At 38.5% G+C, this 21076-nt stretch overlaps 2 protein-coding genes across 3 annotated transcripts in view; one reads left to right on the forward strand and one right to left on the reverse strand.

The window, feature by feature from the left end:
- The window catches only part of SYNPO2 (synaptopodin 2), a 91719-nt gene extending 87634 nt beyond the window's left edge, over window positions 1-4085 (reverse strand). The window contains exon 1 of one of the 2 annotated variants that reach the window (XM_005013494.6): window positions 3825-4085. In XM_005013494.6, the coding sequence (XP_005013551.1) occupies window positions 3825-3953 (129 nt within the window). In that variant the 5' untranslated portion in view covers window positions 3954-4085. The remainder of the gene's footprint in view (window positions 1-3824) is intronic. The other variant, XM_005013496.6, reaches the window with a different exon arrangement.
- The window catches only part of LOC101792755 (protein transport protein Sec24D), a 124940-nt gene that overhangs the window by 60754 nt on the left and 43110 nt on the right, over window positions 1-21076 (forward strand). Inside the window, 1 exon segment of the mRNA XM_072037507.1 lies at window positions 20547-20741. The gene's annotated coding sequence lies outside the window, so the exon portion shown is untranslated.

The raw sequence follows: 21076 nt of genomic DNA on the forward strand, positions 1-21076 counted from the left end.
AATTTCCTTTGAAGTAGTTAGAGGTCTAAGTGACAGAACTTATCACCCTTGAATATTAGAAATATTCAGTTAATTTCCCAAAAGTAAGTTAGCAAGACTTTGACAGATATAAACAATGAGTTCATCAAATTGCTGCTTGGTGTAGGTAATGAATATGCTGAACATAGCGTACCTCTGTTGCAACCAGGTAATTTAATGCAGTTACACTATGGTTGAACTATAAATCAGTCATCCATAGACAACTACATTAAATTACTTGTTGCCAGAGAGGTGCTTCTTAAAGGCTATAGCTACGCTATATGTAACAGCTGGCATTGTTAAGTGTTAGTAGGAACATTAACAGGACTTTGTTTCAAATGTTAGTCCAGAAAATCATCCATCATTTTGCAAATACAGTTTTTATATATTTTATAAATTAAAAACTGCAGAGATATTTACATGGAAGAAGTCCATGACATTGAGAAAAATAAGCATTCTTTCATGTATGTTATAGTGGAAACAGAAGGGACATCACGTGCCACTTTGCTCTTATATATCTGGAATTCTTAACCATCTAGGGTCACTGTTATATTTTGATTTCCAAACCGTCTCATGCTTTGGAAAAGGTACTCTATAGTGCTATACTGACATGTTTTATTGTTGTTGTACATGCACAGCACAACTGATACAACCACTCTTTTCCTTTGTTTAGTACTACCGATTATCTTTTTTATTTCTAGAACATTTATTAGATAGCTTTCTTTAGCACAGTTTTGTCTTTGACAGTGCATTTAAAACAGATATTTTTTAGTTCATTTTGATGTATTTGGACAAACAAAGATTATGCAAACTATTTTTAATGGACAATATTTTTTGTGAAGTGTTTACAATAGCAGACTTAACAAAATGAGTTGATCTAAGGATCCAGGGTTTGAGCTGGGGGTGGCTAAATATTTTGTATGCTTCTATGGAAAAAGAGTCAAATGTTTTTAAAAACTGCATGTTTTGAATAAGTGTTATAAATGAACAAAGCAATGTGATACTTCATGATAGTTCAAAAAAATCTCCATTTGTTGCAATCTCACAATTAACAAATTATTGAGATGTCTTGAATCTAATTTAATGGTTTGAAAATTCTTTGCAGATGAAAATTTCCTATTTTATGTGCTGGTGAGGAAATACACCACAAGATATTTATTGGGAAGGCAAAAGGCTTCTGTCTCTCTGTTAACACTTAGCATGATAATGGTAGATGATACTTCATACTACACTCTCATTGATTTTAGTGGGAATGCTACTTGCCTATACAGTGTAAGAGCTGGGTAAGAAACACAATTTTTCTACACTTTTCTTGTTAAAAGTGACAAAACAATATTTTCAAAAAGCAGTCATAAGTCAAACTGGTAAAAGTTGCTTCTGATAGTGAACTACAATGACTTATTTCATTAGCTTTAAAAACAGTGTATTTCCTTTACCAAGTGTAGATAAGTGTGAATTTGGGATTTTTGTATCCTGCTAAAATTTCATGGATTATCTCACTTCTCTCCGTGTTACTTCCCTCTCCCCTTTAGATCCGTATCACAGCCCCTGCTCTGCTTATGACTGGGGCCTGAGTGCAGTTCAGCAGCTGTGCAGGGGTATATTGCACTCAGGTTGTGTTCAACAACAACGACAGCAACCCCTCACAGCTTTCCTGCCAAGCTGAGATACCAAAAGAGAAATACACGCTTCTGACAAAATCTGCGTTGGTGTAAATTGGCAATGACCCACCGGTTCCATGGAGCTACATTAATATGAACTAGTGCAGAAGTTGAACCTTACACTTTTAAAAAAATGTGTTTGGAAAACAATACCTTTAGATCTTGGAGCCAGCAGGAAAATCACTATGCAATAGCTGTGTAATTGTTTAATCTTTCATGTGTTATTAGTTTCAGTTTTCATGGATAATGGAAGAAAAGCTGCAAACATTGCCTCTCCCCAAAACGGGCCACACAGTGCCTAGCTGCAACCAATCCACCATGCTTATAACACATACGTGCTGATAGATATGTATTCTTACAAAGTATTGTATCAACCTGTTGATTAGTTTCATTTTCAAGAAAACAAACTCATGCTTTGTTCTTTTTCTAAAAATAGATATACTTGTTTCCTAAATTTTGATGTTGCCATTAGAAAAAGGGAAAAGTCATAACTGTTACCATGTCTCTAGTTCTCAAGCTCCAAATTTTGGTGGTAAAAGGGAAATGTAACTTAAGTGCTGCTGTCTAGGATGTGAATATGAAAAAAAAAAGTATCTGGTGTGGACTGTAGTTGTCAAAAAAACTAAAGTTTATTCATAATCTTGTGTTCAAATTACTGTGATTTTTTTTATTTTAGTTTTACATAATCAAGGGCAGTTGCCTTTCACTATTTCTTAAAATTTTTGAAGTTCTAGCTATAAATTTTCACTAGATGGCAGGACTCCACTGTTATCTATTATCAGTGGCTTTACTTGTGAAGCAACAGTTGCCTATCAGTAGGAAAAAAAATTTAAACATGTTCAGGTTTTGCAAAACATTGAAACAAGCCTAAAACCTTAATAATAGAAAAATGATACATAAACTCAATAAAAATAATTCGCTTACTGAATATGATTAATACTATGGACTTAACTGAAAATAATAGTGAAAGATGTTCTTTTCTTGACAGAGGAACTACAAGGACCTTCTTTTATAAGATGAGGTAGATTTACACACACTGTTCTGATATGTGTGGAAAAAATTTAACTGATCCAGTAAATTAGATGTAACTAGTTAATAAGTACATTGACAGCTTAAAAAGTTAGAGCTTAAACAGCTGAACTTCTGATCTAAAATTATATATTAAAATCCAAAAAATTTAACACTCAGTGTGCTGAAACTACCAAGATACTAAAAGGTGATCTGCAAATCCCTAGACATCTTGTCTCTCTGCCTATTTTTCTGGCCTAAGGTATATTTTAATCTCTCTCAGTTTAAAAAGGGAGAATTGTATGGTGAGCAGTCCCAGCACTGTTTCAGCCAATGGCATTTTGCTGATCCCAGAGCTCTGGACAAAATTTGTCCCCCTTGTATAGGAAAACAGAACACAGCTCCATACAGTTACATAAGCCTCAATAACCATGACAAATCTTCATTGTTGCAGTGGCATGAGCAATTATTTTTAACAGCGCTACTTTTTAAAGTATTATTTTTTAACTTGGGGTTACCAATTCTCCAGGGACTTACTTCAGTTTATTCTAAACTTCTGCTATCTCTTTTGCTTTCTTTTTATCCATGAAGGTAATTTATGAAGCATTCAGTAATTTTCAGTGTTGTTCATGAAATATAAAAGGAAATGTTTGGCTTCTGTTAAAGCTGGCTAACTTTCCAAAAACAGAGATAACTCAGTGTAATGCTTTCCGGGATTCCCAAAATAGTAAGAACATTTTCTCATGATAAAGCTGTATTTATTTTATGCTTGAGAAGAGAAGTATCGTAAATAGATGACTGAAACAGCATTTCCTAATATGAGATTCAGTGTTGCGATATGCTGAGAACATTCAAAAGCATATAGTGAGTTGAATAGGAGCTGAAAGACATACATCACCTCACAGTTTCAAAACTTTTACATTCAAGAGAATGTTTGCAATACTTGTTAACTATCTAAACGTAATCATCCCTTATATTGAAACAAACACAATCAGCACCTGTAGAATCTCTGCAAAATGTGTTATCACATTCAAGCAAGCATCACAATACAACCCACACCAAGGCAGTATATATTTAACAAACTGTTTTCTTCACTCATGTTCACAAAACACTGACATCTTTCTCTCATGATCCTACCTTGGCGATTTGCAAAGGCTGCTTTTGCTCCTTGCCACCTTGCAATCTAAAGCCCCAAGGCGCCCCTCCAGTCATAGCAATGCAGATGTAATCCCCTGTGCCCATTTTCCTGGTGCAGTTAGGCAGCATTCATTTACAAAAGAACATGAAAAATTTGTCTTGCAGATGTTCAGCGAGCCTGAGGTTTGTCTGCCAGGCAGAGCTGGAGACCCAGAGCACCACACTGTTGCTGCTGCTGCGTACTGCACTAGCAAATGTAGTCATTCAGAAGAATGTAAGAGCTCTCTCAGACCAAGGGCACAGCCCACTCTTTCGTCAGATTCCTACGCTCAGCCCACCTTCAAAGTAAAGTAAGTAACACTGAGGAAACGCACACAAAGAGGCTCGGCCATGAAGCAGAAAAGGCTGTATTTAAACTTGAGTCTCTCGTGACAGCTAAATCAAAACAACAGCAGAAAGAAGTGTACATTTCCCAGTGATGATTTAGCACATAAGTTTACTTTAATAAATGGTGCCAGACATTTTAAACTCTAATTTACCCACTTCTTGCATTCATACTCCAAACAAAGAAGAAAGCAGAATCTAAAGTGAAACATCATGTACATCCTCTGAATTAATGATACACTTAGATTGAAAGCTCTTTTTAGGGTTTTTATCTTTACCCTGCACGCACTTTCTGCAGCACTGTAGGTATGCCAAAAAAAAAAAAAAAACTTTTTAATGTCCCAGTCCTGGAATTGCTTCTTTACTCTCTAGCCCCAGCATATTTAAGCATGCACTGCTATTTAGCAATGACCTGAAGCATTATTGGACCGTAATAATGCCTGTTCTTATGCTTTTCCCACCATGGAAGGGAAGGGGATTAGTGAAATGAGGTATCAATTCACTCTAATGATGTTATCACAAGATTATTTGCATTTTAAGGTAGCCTTATCATAAGCATGAATAAAAATGATTCAGTGAGAAATTCATTAGCCACTGCATTACAAGATCTGGGTGCAATTCTGTTCCCGGTTCCTGACTTAAGGTAGCCTAACTGTAGACAGCTGAGCTCCTGCAGATCTAGGTCTTCAGAGATGTCAGGGCAATGGGAAACACTTGACATTTAAGTTACATGACTTTGCTTCTAAGTAGCTGGTAACTGTTGAGGGTTTAAACCTAAGCCTGTACACTTCGCCAGGAATCATCAGGGAAACCATACTCAGAAAGGGAATGGTCTGTGAAGGAGCTTTGCTAGACAACATCTGAGTGAAAAAACCTGACTTAGAATAACTCAGTTCAAGAGGGCTAGCTGCTCCTTATTATCTCGTGCAATGTTGATCTGTTGCTTTAGCAGACACTTTTTAGTTTTTCCCTAAGCAAAATCTTGCTATAGACAGAATTGTCTCCTTTTGCTTACTAATGAAAATTCTTAAGATTATTTTGTGACAGTAAAATTCTTAAGCATGTAGCTGCAAAAAAAATGCTCTATAGCACTCTGGTAAATACAAAAATACTCTTGCTTTATATTGTTTTGCTCTTTACAGAAAATGAACCTTATGATGCATCAACCTTTCAAATGTTATAAATTTATGGGCAAATTTATGTTTTTAATTACTACTAGGATGCTTTGGTATTCAGTTTGTATTAGGCTCTTTTTTATCATTTTGGTAAAAAAAGGATAATCAAATCTGATCCCTGTTTACAAACACCTCTGAATACTTGTAGAAAAAGCTAAAGAAAAAGCTACCCAAAGCTTCCTATGTCCTAATCTCTAACAAATAATGCTCCATAGGCATTAACAACTCCCATTTGCCATATATGCCTTCCTTAAATGCTTATGCCTCAGCATATCTTGCTTTTTAATAGTAGTCTTATCTTCTAGTACATTCTCTGCATCCTTTGGGATTTCTATATGCTGGTCAGAAATTGGACACATCATCATTAAAATTGGAGTCATTCATGGAGTTGATGACATTTTGGTTTCTATTTGGTCTCTATAGTACAAATAAATAGCATCAATTCAGAGATAATTTTGAGGACCACTGAAAAATTTAAAGTTAACAGCAAACACAGCCACTTAACTGTTGCCCTCATCTCCATCGTTTTCTCGAAAATCAAAAGATCTGAGTGTAGGCAACAACTGATAAAAATTCTGTGTGACAAAACTCAACTTTATCAACTCAGCAAATTACAAATGCCAACATTCATCTGTGCCAAAATACAGGCAATGCTCTGGCTTGAATCTGATCATCTATGATAAGATCTTTATGAAAAAAAATCTAGGTCAACCCCCCAGCTGCCCATCTGCTTTCAAGAACTGCCAGTACAAAATTCTAGCATGTTAGCACTGATGAGCTCTGGTAAACTTAAAGTAGCTAAGTAACAGTACTTAGACTTCAGTCAGGCCATATATCCTGAAATGTTGTCTCTGATAGGGGGGTGAAAAATGATTGCTTAGGAAAAAGAACGAGAACATGGAAAATGTACACTAGTTTCCTCAGGCGGCCTGCAGTGCCTACCACTCAAGAAATTCCTCAGCCAGATGCAGTTCCTTAGTATTTAGTAACAGTTATAAATTTCTTTTCTATGAACTTTTCCAGTCTCCTCTTGAGCCCACATAACTTTTAGTACTTATAGCTGATTGTAAGAAGTCATCCCTAACTATATTGTGTCGTTGAAAAAAATCACCTCTTTTGTTTGAATGTGGATCCTACAGATTTGTCTGACATCCCCTGCTTCTTGTGTCAGAGACTGAACAAGCAATCCGCAGCTATACTTACCAAGTGTATTTGTAATGTTTTCCACTTACTTTACAGATATCTGTCATATCCACCTCAGTCATCTACTTTCAAGGGAAGACAAATAGGAAAATTAGTCATTCTTTATACAGAAACTGTCTTATACCTTTCATTATCCTTGCTGTCTTTCTCTATACCCTTCTTGAGGCAGGGTCTGGAACACCAAACAGTCATCTGACTGCAGAAAAAGTTGGGATTTATACAGTAACATGATGACATTATCTGTTTTGTTTTCTTATTTCTAACCCTGGCATTACTAACACCTGATCTGCTTTTTCAGCTGCCAATGAGTTGATGCTTTCATGGAACTATCTTTTAAAATCTTAAAATCTTGTCTGATACTAATCAGTTCAAAGCTCATTGTTTTATACGCGAATTAATTTTTTGTTCCCCAACATGCATCACCTTATACTTATAAGCCATGTTACAATATGGCTGCTTAGTTTTCTTACAAGCCTTTGGTGAAGGAATTTGTTGAAAGCCTTTTGTAAATCCAAGATCAATCAGATCACCCTTATCCACATGTTTTTTGATCCCCTCAAAGGATAGCCTTATGTCTGCGAGGCAGGACTTCCTTTTATGAAAACTGTTTTAACTCTTCCCAGATAAGTCATATTTATCCAGATGTCCACTGTTCTTTATTATACTTTCCACCTATTTGTTTTGTGTAGATATTGGACTGACAGGCTTGTTTTCTGAACGTCTCTTGTAACATTTTTGTTAAAAAATGATGCTCTGTAGTCTCAGGTAACAAGGCACTTTTAAGTAAGAGTCATCTGTTGCAGCTTCAAATTCCTTTAAAACTCTGTGTGATCTCAGTGACTATTTCATTTTTTTTTGCTTACAATCACCTGCAGACACTGGTCCATGTAGATTCTTATGATAATAATCATGTATGATTCTGAACAGTTTTACTATCAGTGGATTTACCTAAAATCTAATGTATATCAACCAGTTCTGTCTTCTGGATTCAGAAGACATTCCAGCAACATGAAAAGAAATAAGACGTATGCTACGTTTCCTTCCACAATAAAAGAAAAGCCGTCATTTCAGCTACAGTTTCCTACAAAAGTACCCTAGGTCTGTGGATTCTTTAAAAATGCAAACCTTTCCACCCATTCCTTAGTAATGAGAAATAGAGAGAGGGAAAGAGGATATCATGATCTCTAATTTATAGGCAGCATTTTAGTGCTGTAAATACCTGAATGGTAAGGTTTTCTCCTTTTTAACATTTCATTCTTTTCTTATCTGATTTTTTTTCCACATAAAATCAATACAGGCTAGTTCCCTAAAAATGTCCATTTTAACAACTTACGAGTAGATTCTAACTGTATCATCTGTAAACAATTTAATAAACTACACAATTTATTGTAGTATGTGATTTTAGCCAAAAGAGAGAAACAGCAGGGGAAAGGAGAGGAGAGGAGAGGAGAGGAGAGGAGAGGAGAGGAGAGGAGAGGAGAGGAGAGGAGAGGAGAGGAGAGGAGAGGAGAGGAGAGGAGAGGAGAGGAGAGGAGAGGAGAGGAGAGGAGAGGAGAGGAGAGGAGAGGAGAGGAGAGGAGAGGAGAGGAGAGGAGAGGAGAGGAGAGGAGAGGAGAGGAGAGGAGAGGAGAGGAGAACATTGTCAGTGCTTTTTGTTTTGCTTGTGTCTTAATTACACAGGGAAAAAAAATACTCTTGTAAATACATAGTTAGTTTAATGGAACAAAAAAGATAAAATCACAGTCATACCACTTGAGAAAACAGTCTCTTCCAAAATTAATTGAAAATGGCCTCAGCTAACAGATCCCTTCAAATGAGATTTTTAAATAAAGTGGTTTCTGCAAACTAAGCGTAGTGTAAGGCAATGAAGTCTACGTTATTATCCTGAATCACTGCCTAATAACATTTCTTGTTTAGTAGTAATACAATTAAGTAGTTGTGTAAAATAAAAGCAAATTTTGAATGCAAAGATAAATTCCATTTTCCCCAAACCTTGTAGAAGTAGAAAAAATATTCTTCTTAATTCCTGGGCTTAATTTGTATTCTCCTGACTTCAGAAGCAACAAGAAACAGAGCCACATGGAAAGGATTTAATTTTTAGGAAAAGATTTAAATGATGGACAAAGTGAATGAAATATGTTGACGGAAGGTTTAAGCTGCACAGTGCCAGCAAACTTTCATTAAAGCTGATTGCTCCTCATTTTCCCCCCATCAAGTTTCTCTTGTCCTACAAGAAAATATAATAGAATCCAGATGTTTGATGGCATGAGGAACTTAGCTGTGCACTGCAAGCTAAACAGGCTTTGCTGACTGAAAGTACAGATGTGTAAAGGTACAGTAAAACAGCAATACCAAGTTCTCTTAGTGAGGAGAAAAGAAATAAAAACTAAAACAATGACACACTTATTGGATACTTTTAAGGCCAGACTGGAAAGCCATGCCCATGCTCATAAGAGGCCTGAACATTTTCTCATTGGTAAAGGTAAAGGCTTCAAATTTTAATCCCTAATGTGTATTATTAGGCTAGATATTGTGTAGGGTTGGAATTTCACAACTACTCCTTTTTTTTTTTTTTTTTTTTGTTTCCCCAACTTCAAGAGTGGCAAATGAACTACAGTGGAAGAAGCAGAGAAATGTCCTGAATGTGACTCTCATGTGAAAAAACGCTTTCTCAGAAACATAAAATAAATGTGACGATGATTTAAAACCTGAGATAATTCTTCTAAACTGAAGTGCACAGGGTTGCACTGTCACTTTCTGAAAAGCTGTAAGTCTGCAAACTGCCAAGTGTAAGGGGCAATGCTGAAAAGTTCTTAGTCACACTTTCCTCAAAGGCAGAGAAGTAATTTGTTATTGCTCTGTGCTGGAAACAAATTACATCAACTCCACACCAGCTCAGCTAAGGTTAACAAAGTTTTAGATACTGAGGAAGGGTCAAACCTTTGCCTGTTTATCTTTCCAATACCTCTTTGTTCCCTGTCTTGTTCTTAGTGGAATGACTAATAGTAACTCTAGCCACAAGCAAAAGTTTATTAATGCAGGTAGCACATGCAGAAGAGTAAGAACTCTGTTCCTATTGGTGGTAGACTTCACCATAGTCACAATCATGCCTTTTGTTATTAAGTTGATATAAAACTCTGTGAACTGATTGTATATGCAGTTAATGCCAGACATTGTTGAGAGGTATGTTAGATCACACTCGGAGCATTTATATATGGTTTGCTAAGAAGACAATGTAAGTCAACTGAGTTTAGCTACAGATAGAAAGTCTGTGCAACTACTAGAACGATTTTCTCTAAGCAATTGTGTTAGTGGTAGTCATTCTTGTTTGCAATAGTATTATCATTATGGTTTTAGGAGCAATTGTAAAAAATATAAATAAGAATAAATAAACAAATAAATAAAAGCAGCTTGGTCCTCCAAACTAGAAACTAAGATAATATCCTTGAGTGTTACTGATTGATAACAGTGAATAGAAATTCATAGAGAGAGAGCTCCCTTATAACTCTGCATTTCACCATACCAGGATGCAGATCAGTGAAGATCTGCTTTCTAAGTTTATGTGTAAGTGGCAATATGTCACAGACTCTCTACAGCCTAAGACTGGTCACCATTAAACACAGTGAATAAAAATGTATCGATAGCTTGAGTTTGGAGAACATATCTCTGCTGTTTCTTCGGTCTTTGTCCTACCTGTTCCTACACCAAGCCACTTCCAGATATGCAGAAAGTATATTCCTGAACTGCTGGTGGAAGAGAAGCAGACATTTCTTGTTTTTATTTTTTCTGGCCTAGTAAAGTCATTTTAGAAGACTTTGGGGCCTCCAGGTGTGTGCACAGGGCCTCACCATGTCCCAGCAGCACGCTAAAATAGGAGCCAGATTTCCTTCCCTACTTTCTCCCACTCACTTGTGTTGCCCAGGTAATTTGGAAGTACAGGTGGTCTTGAGGCACCCAAAAGGCCTTGGGAAAGGAGCTGTTTAGAAATATATAGAAAGACAAGGATTTCTGAATATACAGAAAAAATCATCAAGCAAAATAGCTACAAAGGCCCCTCAAGATTTCATTGTGAGGAAAAAGTAAAACACATTCACTGCAAGACTTATGAACATGCACAAAATTTCTGCCATCTGAATTCAGTCCTAGTGGTGTATTTGAAATGATAGTTTAACATGGCACTGAAGATTGAAAAGATCTTGAAGATTTAACATCAATCTGATGAATACTCACCTGCATTAAATTTCATTTTCTTTTGAAATTTGTTTCATGTTAGCCTGCGTAAAAGTGATTAATTCCCTTTGATTAGTTGCTTCTAAAAAGCACAGTGAATGATTACATGTATTGCTCAAGTCTAGCATAAAAACCAACAATTCTTGCATCGCAGTGTAAAGCAGGCATTGTTTTCCACTTGAAAGGCTCAGCAGAATGAATTAATCAGTACTAAAAATAAGAATAGGAGAAGCAGATGAATGATTGTGTTATAACACAGTATAGGTCTCAGGAAATATGGGTTCCATTTTTACACTTGTAAATTTACATTTAAGTGTTGGTCTGGACCTTTAAAATGGGGAAAATACCTAATCCACAGTATAAACTTGAGTAATCTGTTTGAACTTCTGAACATCTCAGTGGGTGATTCGATAACTTGTGTCCTTCTGTAGTACCACATTCTTCCTTCCTTCCTCTGCACAAACTAGGCTGTAAGCCTTGTAAGGCAGTTTCTAACAGGACTTTACAAATACCTTGAAGTATTTTGTTTGGTGTCTGCCCCAGAGAGTCTGATGTTTGTGGTTCAAACTACAGCCTCTAGCAAGAGGACAGTTCATAAAGAGTTGTCACGGCATCAAGTTCCATCTGCGTAAGGCTACCAGCATTTCTTTCTCTGTCTCTGGATGGTTCTGGTAAGATTTTTACCAGAGAAACAATAACAACAAAGAGGATACAGCAAGGACCCTCATGCATGAAATCTTACCCCCATGCAAATAACTGCAATAGATAAAAAGCAATCCTTCATTCCTGGCTATAGGAACAAGAATTCCAGCTCTCTGCTTTGATAACTAACTCCTTGCCAAATGGAGCACATTAGAAAAAAAAATGTCCTCCAAAAACACCTTGATGTTTAACTCCTGCTGATCCTTTCCTGTTGTGCTGCGTCTTCTTGCCAGAAACCAGTTTCCAGACTTCTCAGCTCTGTCTGTCTTTACAAAGGCTTCTGCTTTTGGTGCTAATCTACTGCTTAACTGGTATTGGCATGGATTTGCTGGCTTTCCAGACAACTGCCAACATCTGCAAGTCCTGGACAACTGTTTTTTGTGTACCCACAGAGCAAATCTGGTATGCATGCTTTGAGACCAAGTGTAATGTAGAATCTTGGTCCTGTCCTTTCTTATTTTATGCCAGCTGCATCTCCTATCCCTTTGTTGGATCTGTTGTACACGGATAATGTGACAGATTTGTTTATTTAATTCTGATTTTCTTTTATTTAATTCTGAAGTGGGTTTGTTCGTTTATTTTTGGTGACGGGAAAAGAATCAAACAGTTGATATGAGAGGTATCTAAATGTCCCCCAAATAGTATTTTGAAAAATAAATACTCTTGTAAGAAATACCAATATTTATTACAAATGACAGATCATTTTCCTTTACTGCTGTCTAGTACCTATACTTTTTTCAATGCTCAGGTAGATGATTTTTTGCTCCCATATTACTAGTGGTGTAAAGCAGAAAGATGGTGAATGCGAGTGTGAATAAACACAAAAGCATTGGCATCTTAGGTGCTTTCCTAGTGATTTTCAAAAGCTGTCTTACTTATACAGTATATTCATTCAGCAGTTATGAAGGTGTCAGTACTAACAAACAGAAATGAACTTAACACTGTTGGTGATACCAACTGAGCAGGGAAAGGGAATTACCTAAGTTTCTGTAGGCAATCGATTATATGTAACAAATATGACTTGCTAATAACAGTAGAAATATACTCAGTTTTCTTTTTATGACAGTACACTTAGAGTATTCTTTCTAGCAAGACTCCACAAACACATCAGAAATTTTATACATGGGCAGGAAACAAAATGAAAGCCAACGAAAGTAAAGCTAATTCAGATGCTTTTGAATGTAGAAGTGAAATGTATCTAAGTTTGAGAAATTCCATACATTCATCAGGCAAACAGGGAGAGGATCACATAACTTTCTGCTGTCCTTTCTCAGGCTGTCACTGATGGCTTAATGTTTATTCACAGTGCTTTATATATCATACATTATTCATCAGATTTTAATGAGAAGTTCTCTGTTTTTATGTTCCAGTTTGTTATGTAGCAATTACAGCAGGGTAATCAAGTTTTGAGTTCTTTTCTTTAAGATCTAGTATTGCGATCTTCCACTTTCATGCATCTTAGACAGCACTAAATTAATTAAAAATTATAATTGAAATTCCCCAACTGAAACATCACAGCAGTTTTCTCAGAACACTGAATCTATCTCCTGTAAATGTTCCAGATCGAGTTGCAAGAATGCTGATTTCATTAGAAAACCAAAATAGCAACAGCCAGGGAAAGGAAGGAGAGGAGCCTTGCAGGTTTCAGATACTGAAAAATCAAGAGGCCTGAACTAGCCAGAAAATTCTTCTTAAAGAAGCAGCCACAGTGAGTTTTCTAAAGCACATGCACTTTTGTAATGTTTGACTTGAACAGAACTGGTGGGCCTTAGAGCATTTTATAATCATTTCTGTCTTACTGATTTTCACAGAAAAAGTGGTTTTAGGTCCTGGAGACCAAGCTAACAAGAAATCACAAGCTTGGCTTTAAGGCTATTGCCCTATTCACAAGACCCAGAGAGAATCTCCTAGGTAAATAATAGCATTAAATATTTGCATATTGTGTTTTGCCTGTAAGCATAATTTTATGTTTTGCAAATATGCCAGTAAACTTTATCAACACTCTTTGAGGTAGGCAAGAATTGGATTGTCTTCTGTAATGGTTGGTTTTTGTCGTCTGCTGGGGGGAGCCAGGGACCGTGAAGACAAAAGGGTCTGTCACCGGGGATTGACCAGTTGCCAGTGACATTTAAAGAGGGTTGGGACTGGGAGGGAATGACACACTCCCAGTCCTTCCTTTCCTCTGCCAATGCAGAGTATAACAAAATGCAACCATTTCTAGGGTGGAACAATGCAACTGCACAAAGGCAACCAGCAATTGTACAAGAGCAACAAAATTGCACAGTTTACAATAGGGAACAGAGAGTAATATTCAGTTTAAATGAATTTGAAGAAGAATTCAAATAGACTATAATTTTATCACTTGGAATTTCAGCAGGGTGCTGGGATTTACACTTTTATTCATCTAAAATATTTGGGAAACTATAATGAGGGTCAGGACCTCTTATTCTGAAAGCAACCTGAGGTAGAACAGCCTTGACCACCGTGGAGCAGTAGGTCCATACTTAGCAAGAAGGAAAAGGGAGAATTGTTTGTACGATTCATGTGCTCAGCAATTCTTAACTGTGTCTCAGTGGCCCCTCTGGCCAGACCTGATTTTGGTTTTGGGTACTCTGACCAGCTGCTTCTTTGGTTTTGATATTGCAAAAAAAGGGGTAAGGAATTAATTCTTCCTTTAATGTGGCCCCATGAAATAAGACTAGTGGACAGTGGATAGTCACTGTAGGAAGTACCTAACTAACACCAGTTATTTAGGAGAAAATTATGTAGCAATGAATATATGCCCAGCATTTTATCATTACTGAATTATTTTCCCTATATAACAGCAGCTGGATCAGTGTAATATTCTAAAAACCCTTTGCTGTCTGTGTTTTTATTTTATATAGGGCAGTGTTTAAAGGGTGTACTCCAATAATATTTTCTGACTGCCACTGAGATTATTTAACAAAGAGATCAGTATTCACTTCTGTTGTAACCCTATATATGTTTTTAGTGTGCTTAGCTTTTTATATTAGAAATGCAACTGAGTCACAACACTGATCCGTTTCTTCTTTCAGTAGGGTGCTGTTTCCTGAAATATTACATCTTTCCTTTTTCTCACATTTTTTTAGGCTGGCCTCATCATCACACTTTTTTTCTTTCCTGAAAAAAAAAGAAAAGAAAAAGAAAAAAAGAAAAAAAGTCCCTTCCATATTTGATTGCTATTTTAAAGTTTTCTTTTGTTTTAAACAAAAAATGCAACCTTTGTAAATATGCATTTTCATTTGCTTGCAAAGTGCTTTACAGCAAACCATAAATTGTTCTCCATAGATCTTAACTATACAGAAGACAAAACATTAGAGAAGATTTTTGTGAGTATATGTAAGCAACACAGGAAAAAGAAAGGCAACTTTATATGTAAATAGCTTTAGGACCTTTCTGATGTTATCACAACCAAACCTGTTGTTATGTCTACTGGACATACAAATGAAATTAAGAGGAGGAAAAAAAAATACAGTATCAAAACCAACAAAAAGTCTTCTAGTATGTAGAACCTTTGGAGTTTTATGAACTATTCCTTGTGATGAAATAGTCTTTTATTTAAAGAACATACCCAATATTGTCTACATCTTCCCTTACAGAATAGTTTAGAATATATTTGATAGATAATATTTCGTGTAGCACTGAACTGCAGACACTTGTCTTGTCACAACTATATGTTAACACAATTAATGTTAACTGTTGCAAAAGTTGTAGTATAGCTATCCAGGAGAGATAACATGTTCATATCTCATGCATCACAGTGGTGTTCTCATTCTTCCTGGCAGCTTGTGCTAAGGCTATATTTTAAAGATGTTCTCTAAATGAAAAGGTTAGGTAAGGATTTAGCTTTCCCTGAAACATGCATTATCTTAATGCAGTGTGCTATGACATAGAGATATGGAGTTCTGCACAGTTTGTCTGTGAGTGGCTGTGTAGGCCACTAGTAGTTATTTCAGGGAACAGATCAATCCCAAATAATTATTAATCCCAAATAATTCTCCTATGAAGAAAGGCTGAGAGAGCCAGGGCTGTTCAGCCTAAAGAAGAGAAGGCTCCAGTGTGACCTTATGGCAGCTTTTCAGTACTTAAAGGGGGCTTATAAAAAAGATGGAGAACAACTTTTTGCTTAGCCAGATAATGACAGGACAAGGGGGAATAGTTTTAAACTAAAAGAGAGGAGATTTAGATTAGATGTTAGGAGGCAATTCTTCACTTACAGGGTGGTGAGGCACTGGCACAAGTTTCCCAGAGAAGCTGTGGATGCCCCATCCTTAGAGGTGTTCAAGGCCAGGCTGGACGAGGCCTTGGGCAACCTGATCTACTGGGTGGTATCCCTGCCTTTGGCAGGGGGTTTGGAACTAGATGGTCTCTGAAGTCCCTTCCAACCCGAGCTGTTCTATGGTTCTATGAATTAAAGTCATTAATCGACTTCGCCCTCCCCACCCCACAAAAAAAAACAAACAAACAAAAATAAATCAGAAAGATTTGAGTTACTCTTCTTTGGGTTCTGAGATAGTTTGTTTGGGTTCTGTAACCAGTATCTCCCAAGATGATGGAAGACTATATGTTTTCTTTGTTTCAGAACTAATAAAAAAAAATCTGAAAACTTTAAATTAGAGATTTTGGTGGCAGAGGATTTGCTATTTTTTTAATTGGGATGAAGAAAAGCTTCTATATTTAGACAAATTCCTCTACTGACTTCACCAATACTAACTCCAAATTAGGTCTTAAGTAAATCACGTTGGTTCTCAGTAGTGTTGTATAGGTACAACTTCAGGATGAACTGACTTTTTAACCTACAAGATCTTCATTACTGGTGATGATAGAGAAGAAATCAGTCTGACTCATAGATTTCATGGTAAAGTTTAATTTAAACAATTTAACTAAAATGAAGTGACAACAGTTCAGTGATACTGCAATGCCATTTTTATGAAATTACTTTCCAGATCAGTAATGCACTTAAATCTTTAATGATGTTTCCACATTTCTAAAATTGAAGACCTTAAATTACTTTTAATGTTTATAGGTGGAAACTGCAGATAAATATTACTTGTAGTTTCAAAACATCAGGACCATGACATGCTGGGTACATTTTGTCTCAGCATTCCACGCTAATGGCAGATGGAAGCCAAGCTGTGGCCTCCAAAAAAGAGGTGTTTTGATCCATTTCCAGAACTGGCCTGAAATGGGGGAAGAACTGGCAATGGCATAGCTTCTATATGTGATCTCTTGCTGATCTCCTCTTTCAGCTTCGTTAGAGCTGATTTCAGGGAGGAGAAATCTGATAGTCAGTATTCAGTGGCCAAGTAAGTGCAAGGCTCTTCTGTGCTGAATTATCCACAGCTGCTTACTGTTAATAGCTGCAAGCTAGACACAACAGGGCTGGCGGGACAAGCAACTTGCTAGGCTCCACAGCAAAATAGGGGATGTCCAAACTTAGCGTCGTTATTTTCCTCTCAGTGGCATGGTATTTCAAAACAATTCTGTGTAACTGAAGGTAACTGTATGCATCCATATAACCAGCAAAAGAGTGAGGGACAAGGGGTGAAATGGCAGCACGGCGATGATGACAGGCATCGTTTTGCGTCGTGCTTATGAAACAGTCACTGATACTCCGCAGCCAAAACCACATGCAGCTGATGCAGTTGAACTGATGCTTGTCACCTTCTCGACCAAATTTTCCATTCTGGTTAGACAAGAGTGAGAAGTTGGAAAAGTTTGAGCAGAATATCCAACAGCATTAATTCCAATAACATCCAGAAAGTCAGCTTATGCCGTTCAGTGGTGAGTCCAGCCCTGGAGAGCAGGTACAAAGCCTCACTGGGACTCGTTCTTGCCTCTTTGTGTTGCCTTCAGAGGCTTCTTCCATGTCTGTCATGTAAAGGATGCCCTGCCATTTCTGACATCTATTTCAAAGGCATTGTTAGTTCTTCAGAATTATTTTGTATAGGAATGAATGTTTTTGATAATCTTGTCTGATATATCCACTACTGAGATTTAGCTCCATGTTTAGCGCCATTCAGCCCCAAAACCTACTTGCAAAAGCCTTAATGCGGTTGTAGAACAGACGCTCAAAGGATGAGGCCTATGAAGCCTGAACTCTACGTACACCTGAATTCTGAAGCTGTCTTTAATTGAATGACTTTTTGTTTTTCTTTTGCTATTTGTCTGCCTTTTTTTTTTTTTTTTTAACCTCAGCACCATGAAGATTGCTCATTTTTTGACACACAAACTTCACCAGTACATCTTCCTTGTGTTACTCCGGTGTTTCTACTTTGTTAATTAGGGAACCATTGGTTCTGTGCTGTAACCCAGGCGGTGTTTGTGACCGTGCTGGGACAGTGACCCGAAGCAGAGCAGGCGGACAGGTGAAGCACCCGGGCCGTGTTTCACTCTGCATATTCAGGGGGCATAGTTCTGCGTCTATAAACACATGCATACGTATTGCCGCAGGCAGGCGCTTTAAACGCACACGTGAGGAAAAGTGCCTGCATTTTTAGTGCTTGTCTGCGTTTGGAGAGGAACCGTGTCCCTGTACAGCGGGACAAAGCCGAACCACAGCCCCGGCCCCGCTGCAGCCCCTCACAGCTCCCCCACCCCGCTGCGGGCCGGGCTCCGCGGCGCGCACTGCGCATGCGCAGCCGCGGGGCCGGGCGCGCTCCCGGCGGCGTGGGGGGGGGGGGGGGGGGGGGGGGACAGCGGCGGCGGCGCGCGCGCGGGTTCGGACGTGGCACTCGGCTGAGCGGCGGCGCGCGCGGCCGGGGGTAACGGCCAGGTAACGGTCAGGTAACGGTCCTAACGGTCCTAACGGCCGCGCAGGGGGGGCAGCGGCGGCTCGCAGGTGCCGGGTGGGTCCCGATTGGGGCTCGGGGAAGTTGAGGCTGCGCCTTCCGAGCTGCCCCCAGGTGTGTGCGGTAGGAATAAAGAGCGGGGGGGGGCGGGGGGGGGGTGCTGAGGTGTTTGTGTCGCTGCTGGTCTTCAGGGCACGGGGCGTAAGCTCACCTGGCATTAAGAGAGGGAGACAAAACCTTGTTTTGTCCTTTTGTGTAATGGCATTGTGGTAAACAAACCCCGGGGAAGCCCTCGGTTTAGTTGATCTGTATGTCTTGTCAGAACCTGATCACTGAAATCATAAGGGACCTGTGATATTGGTGCCTTAGATGTTGTCTCCAAACCAGTTTCATTGCGTGTTTCTCTATGTATGTATCTGAGATGGGATTAAATGTGCTCGGTGTTAAGTAAAATCTGGAACTGTGTTGGATAAGCTTGCGTTGCCCTCCGTCTGTGTGGTTTGGAGTTCCTGTCTCTGTCCAGCACAACCTCTGCGTGTCCATACCGCCTGTGGCAAGTTCGATGTGGCAAGGCTTTGCACGGCTGTGTGCGAGGAAGCTGTGGGGGAAGTCATTTCCCATGGATGCTGTCAGTGTCACAGGTGTTGGCTGCTGCAGCTGTCTTGAAGTGCAAATCTCTGACTTTTTATATATTTAAAATATTTATACATTTGTGATGGGCATAGCTTTTCTCTACTGACATGTGTCAGTGCAGCGTGAATTTGTCTATTTCATGGTCTTGTAGGTGTGTCTGATTTAGATGACGTCTTCATGCGTGCTACTGGATTGCAATTCTTGATCCAGCCTGCATACCCAAAAGATCACCTCATGCTGCAACACAAGGAATGTGAAATACAGGTGGCTGGCAAAGCTATTTCAAAGGAATGCTTAGCATATGAAATACTGGTTTAGGTAATGCATCTCTAGTTCTTTGGGGATGCCCTAGTTGGGGCTTCACAAAAACACTAAGTACATGCTCAGATCCTCATCATTTCTGAAAACACTTCTAACTTGGGTTTAAAGAAAGTTAGTGGTATTCTAGTTTTGTTAAATTCAACATGCAATCAAAAGTGAGGAATCTTACAAAAGTGAAAGTTGGCGATCAAGGCTGCAGAGTGTACGTCAGTAACTTTTGAGATCCCTTGGTGGAAAGTGCTCTGTATTTGGAAACTTCATGTAAAATACAGTCATCTGGTTTAGTAGTGTAGCATTCATCAGATTTTTTTGGTTTCTGAAAGCTTCTTAGAAGTATCTTGCGGGAAAAATCACTGCGGGAAAGAGATTAAATGTCTTGTGAATGTCCTCATCATCAGAAAACTTCTTTTGATTGCTTTCAGTCAAATTCTGGCGTTTTCTTGTTGTTTTTCTCCTTTCTCTGAAAACAACAGAATCAAGATGTGAAAACTTAGGTGAAAGATGCCTGGTAACAGTTTGGACATCATATGGTACTGTTGAGGCCATACTGCCCTCAGAGAACAGCCTCTCACTTGTGGAATGCCTTGTGCTCTATTTCATCACACTACTGAGTCCTTTAGGGAAAAAAAAAAACCTGCTCAGATCTGGGCCAGTAATGTGGAAGACAGCTGGAAATAAGATCTCTGTCCATCCTGTAATTTATTCACAGTTTCACCAGCATTGAAAGCAAGCTTTTACTCACTTGCTGGGAGTGGGGATGACGTACATGTAGAAGGTTTGATGAAGAGCTGGTACTATGTTCCATACCTCATCTAAAACAAGTGTGCTAGCATTGGAGAAGGATTTGTTAGTAGTTCTGTTCTCTCTGCTTTTCCTGATTTTTCAAAGTACCTGGTATCTGGCGTGTGGGACTCACTGTCTGTTTTGCAGGTGTAGCAGAAGTCTGTTTTTTTCCTTGTGAAGAGAATAATTTGAGATGTTTTCTTCCACCTATACATCCTTTAGTTACAGTTTTTCTCTTGTCTGGGAGAGGTGAATCCTGTTCAGATAAATTCAGTGAATTGTTTGAATTCATGCAATGATAAGGAAAGCAGCCAACCAGTTGCAGTCAAATACATGTAAAAGCATTGTTTTCCCCTGACCTCCAAATCCTTTTTTGCCTCCAGGTTTGTCTAAAGTTTTTTTTTGGAAGTGTAATTCTCAGCCTTTTAAAATGTCCAAGGAGTGAAGAGTAGTAACAGGTGTCGCTTTCTATTTTGCAGTTCATTAAGGAGAACCCCATACATGGAGGAAGAGTATTGCCAGCATGAGTGAACAAGGTTATGTTGTGGCTCCTCCGTATTCCCAATCCCAGCCAAGAGTGGGAGACTTTTCTAAAAGTTTTGGACCACCTAATTCTTCACTTTGGTATGGGCATTATGACAGTCCCAACTCCTCATACGCAGCGCCTCAACCAGGTGTGAAATTGGCTTAAAATATGTTTCAATCTGCTTTTATGTGACGTCTTTTTGTATCTCTTTTGGTGTTTTGCATCTCTTCATTGTACTTATGTCAACACATAGTGCTCAGCTTTACACTGCTGACGCAATAGGATCTTGCCCCAGCTTTGCCTGTGTTACTGTTTGTGCCCAGGTGTTGATGTAAGATGCCTGGTAGTGGGATTCTGACCTCTGCGTGTGAATTCCAATATCCGGGAAGCAGTAGGCACCAGTGCTCAGTGCTGTGCTGTGATTAACCTAATACAGGTGTTAATACAACAACAAAATTCTGGGAATAAAGAAACGTTTCTCAA

This window comes from Anas platyrhynchos, chromosome 4 (assembly GCF_047663525.1).
Source record: "Anas platyrhynchos isolate ZD024472 breed Pekin duck chromosome 4, IASCAAS_PekinDuck_T2T, whole genome shotgun sequence".
NCBI classification, from domain to species: domain Eukaryota; kingdom Metazoa; phylum Chordata; class Aves; order Anseriformes; family Anatidae; genus Anas; species Anas platyrhynchos.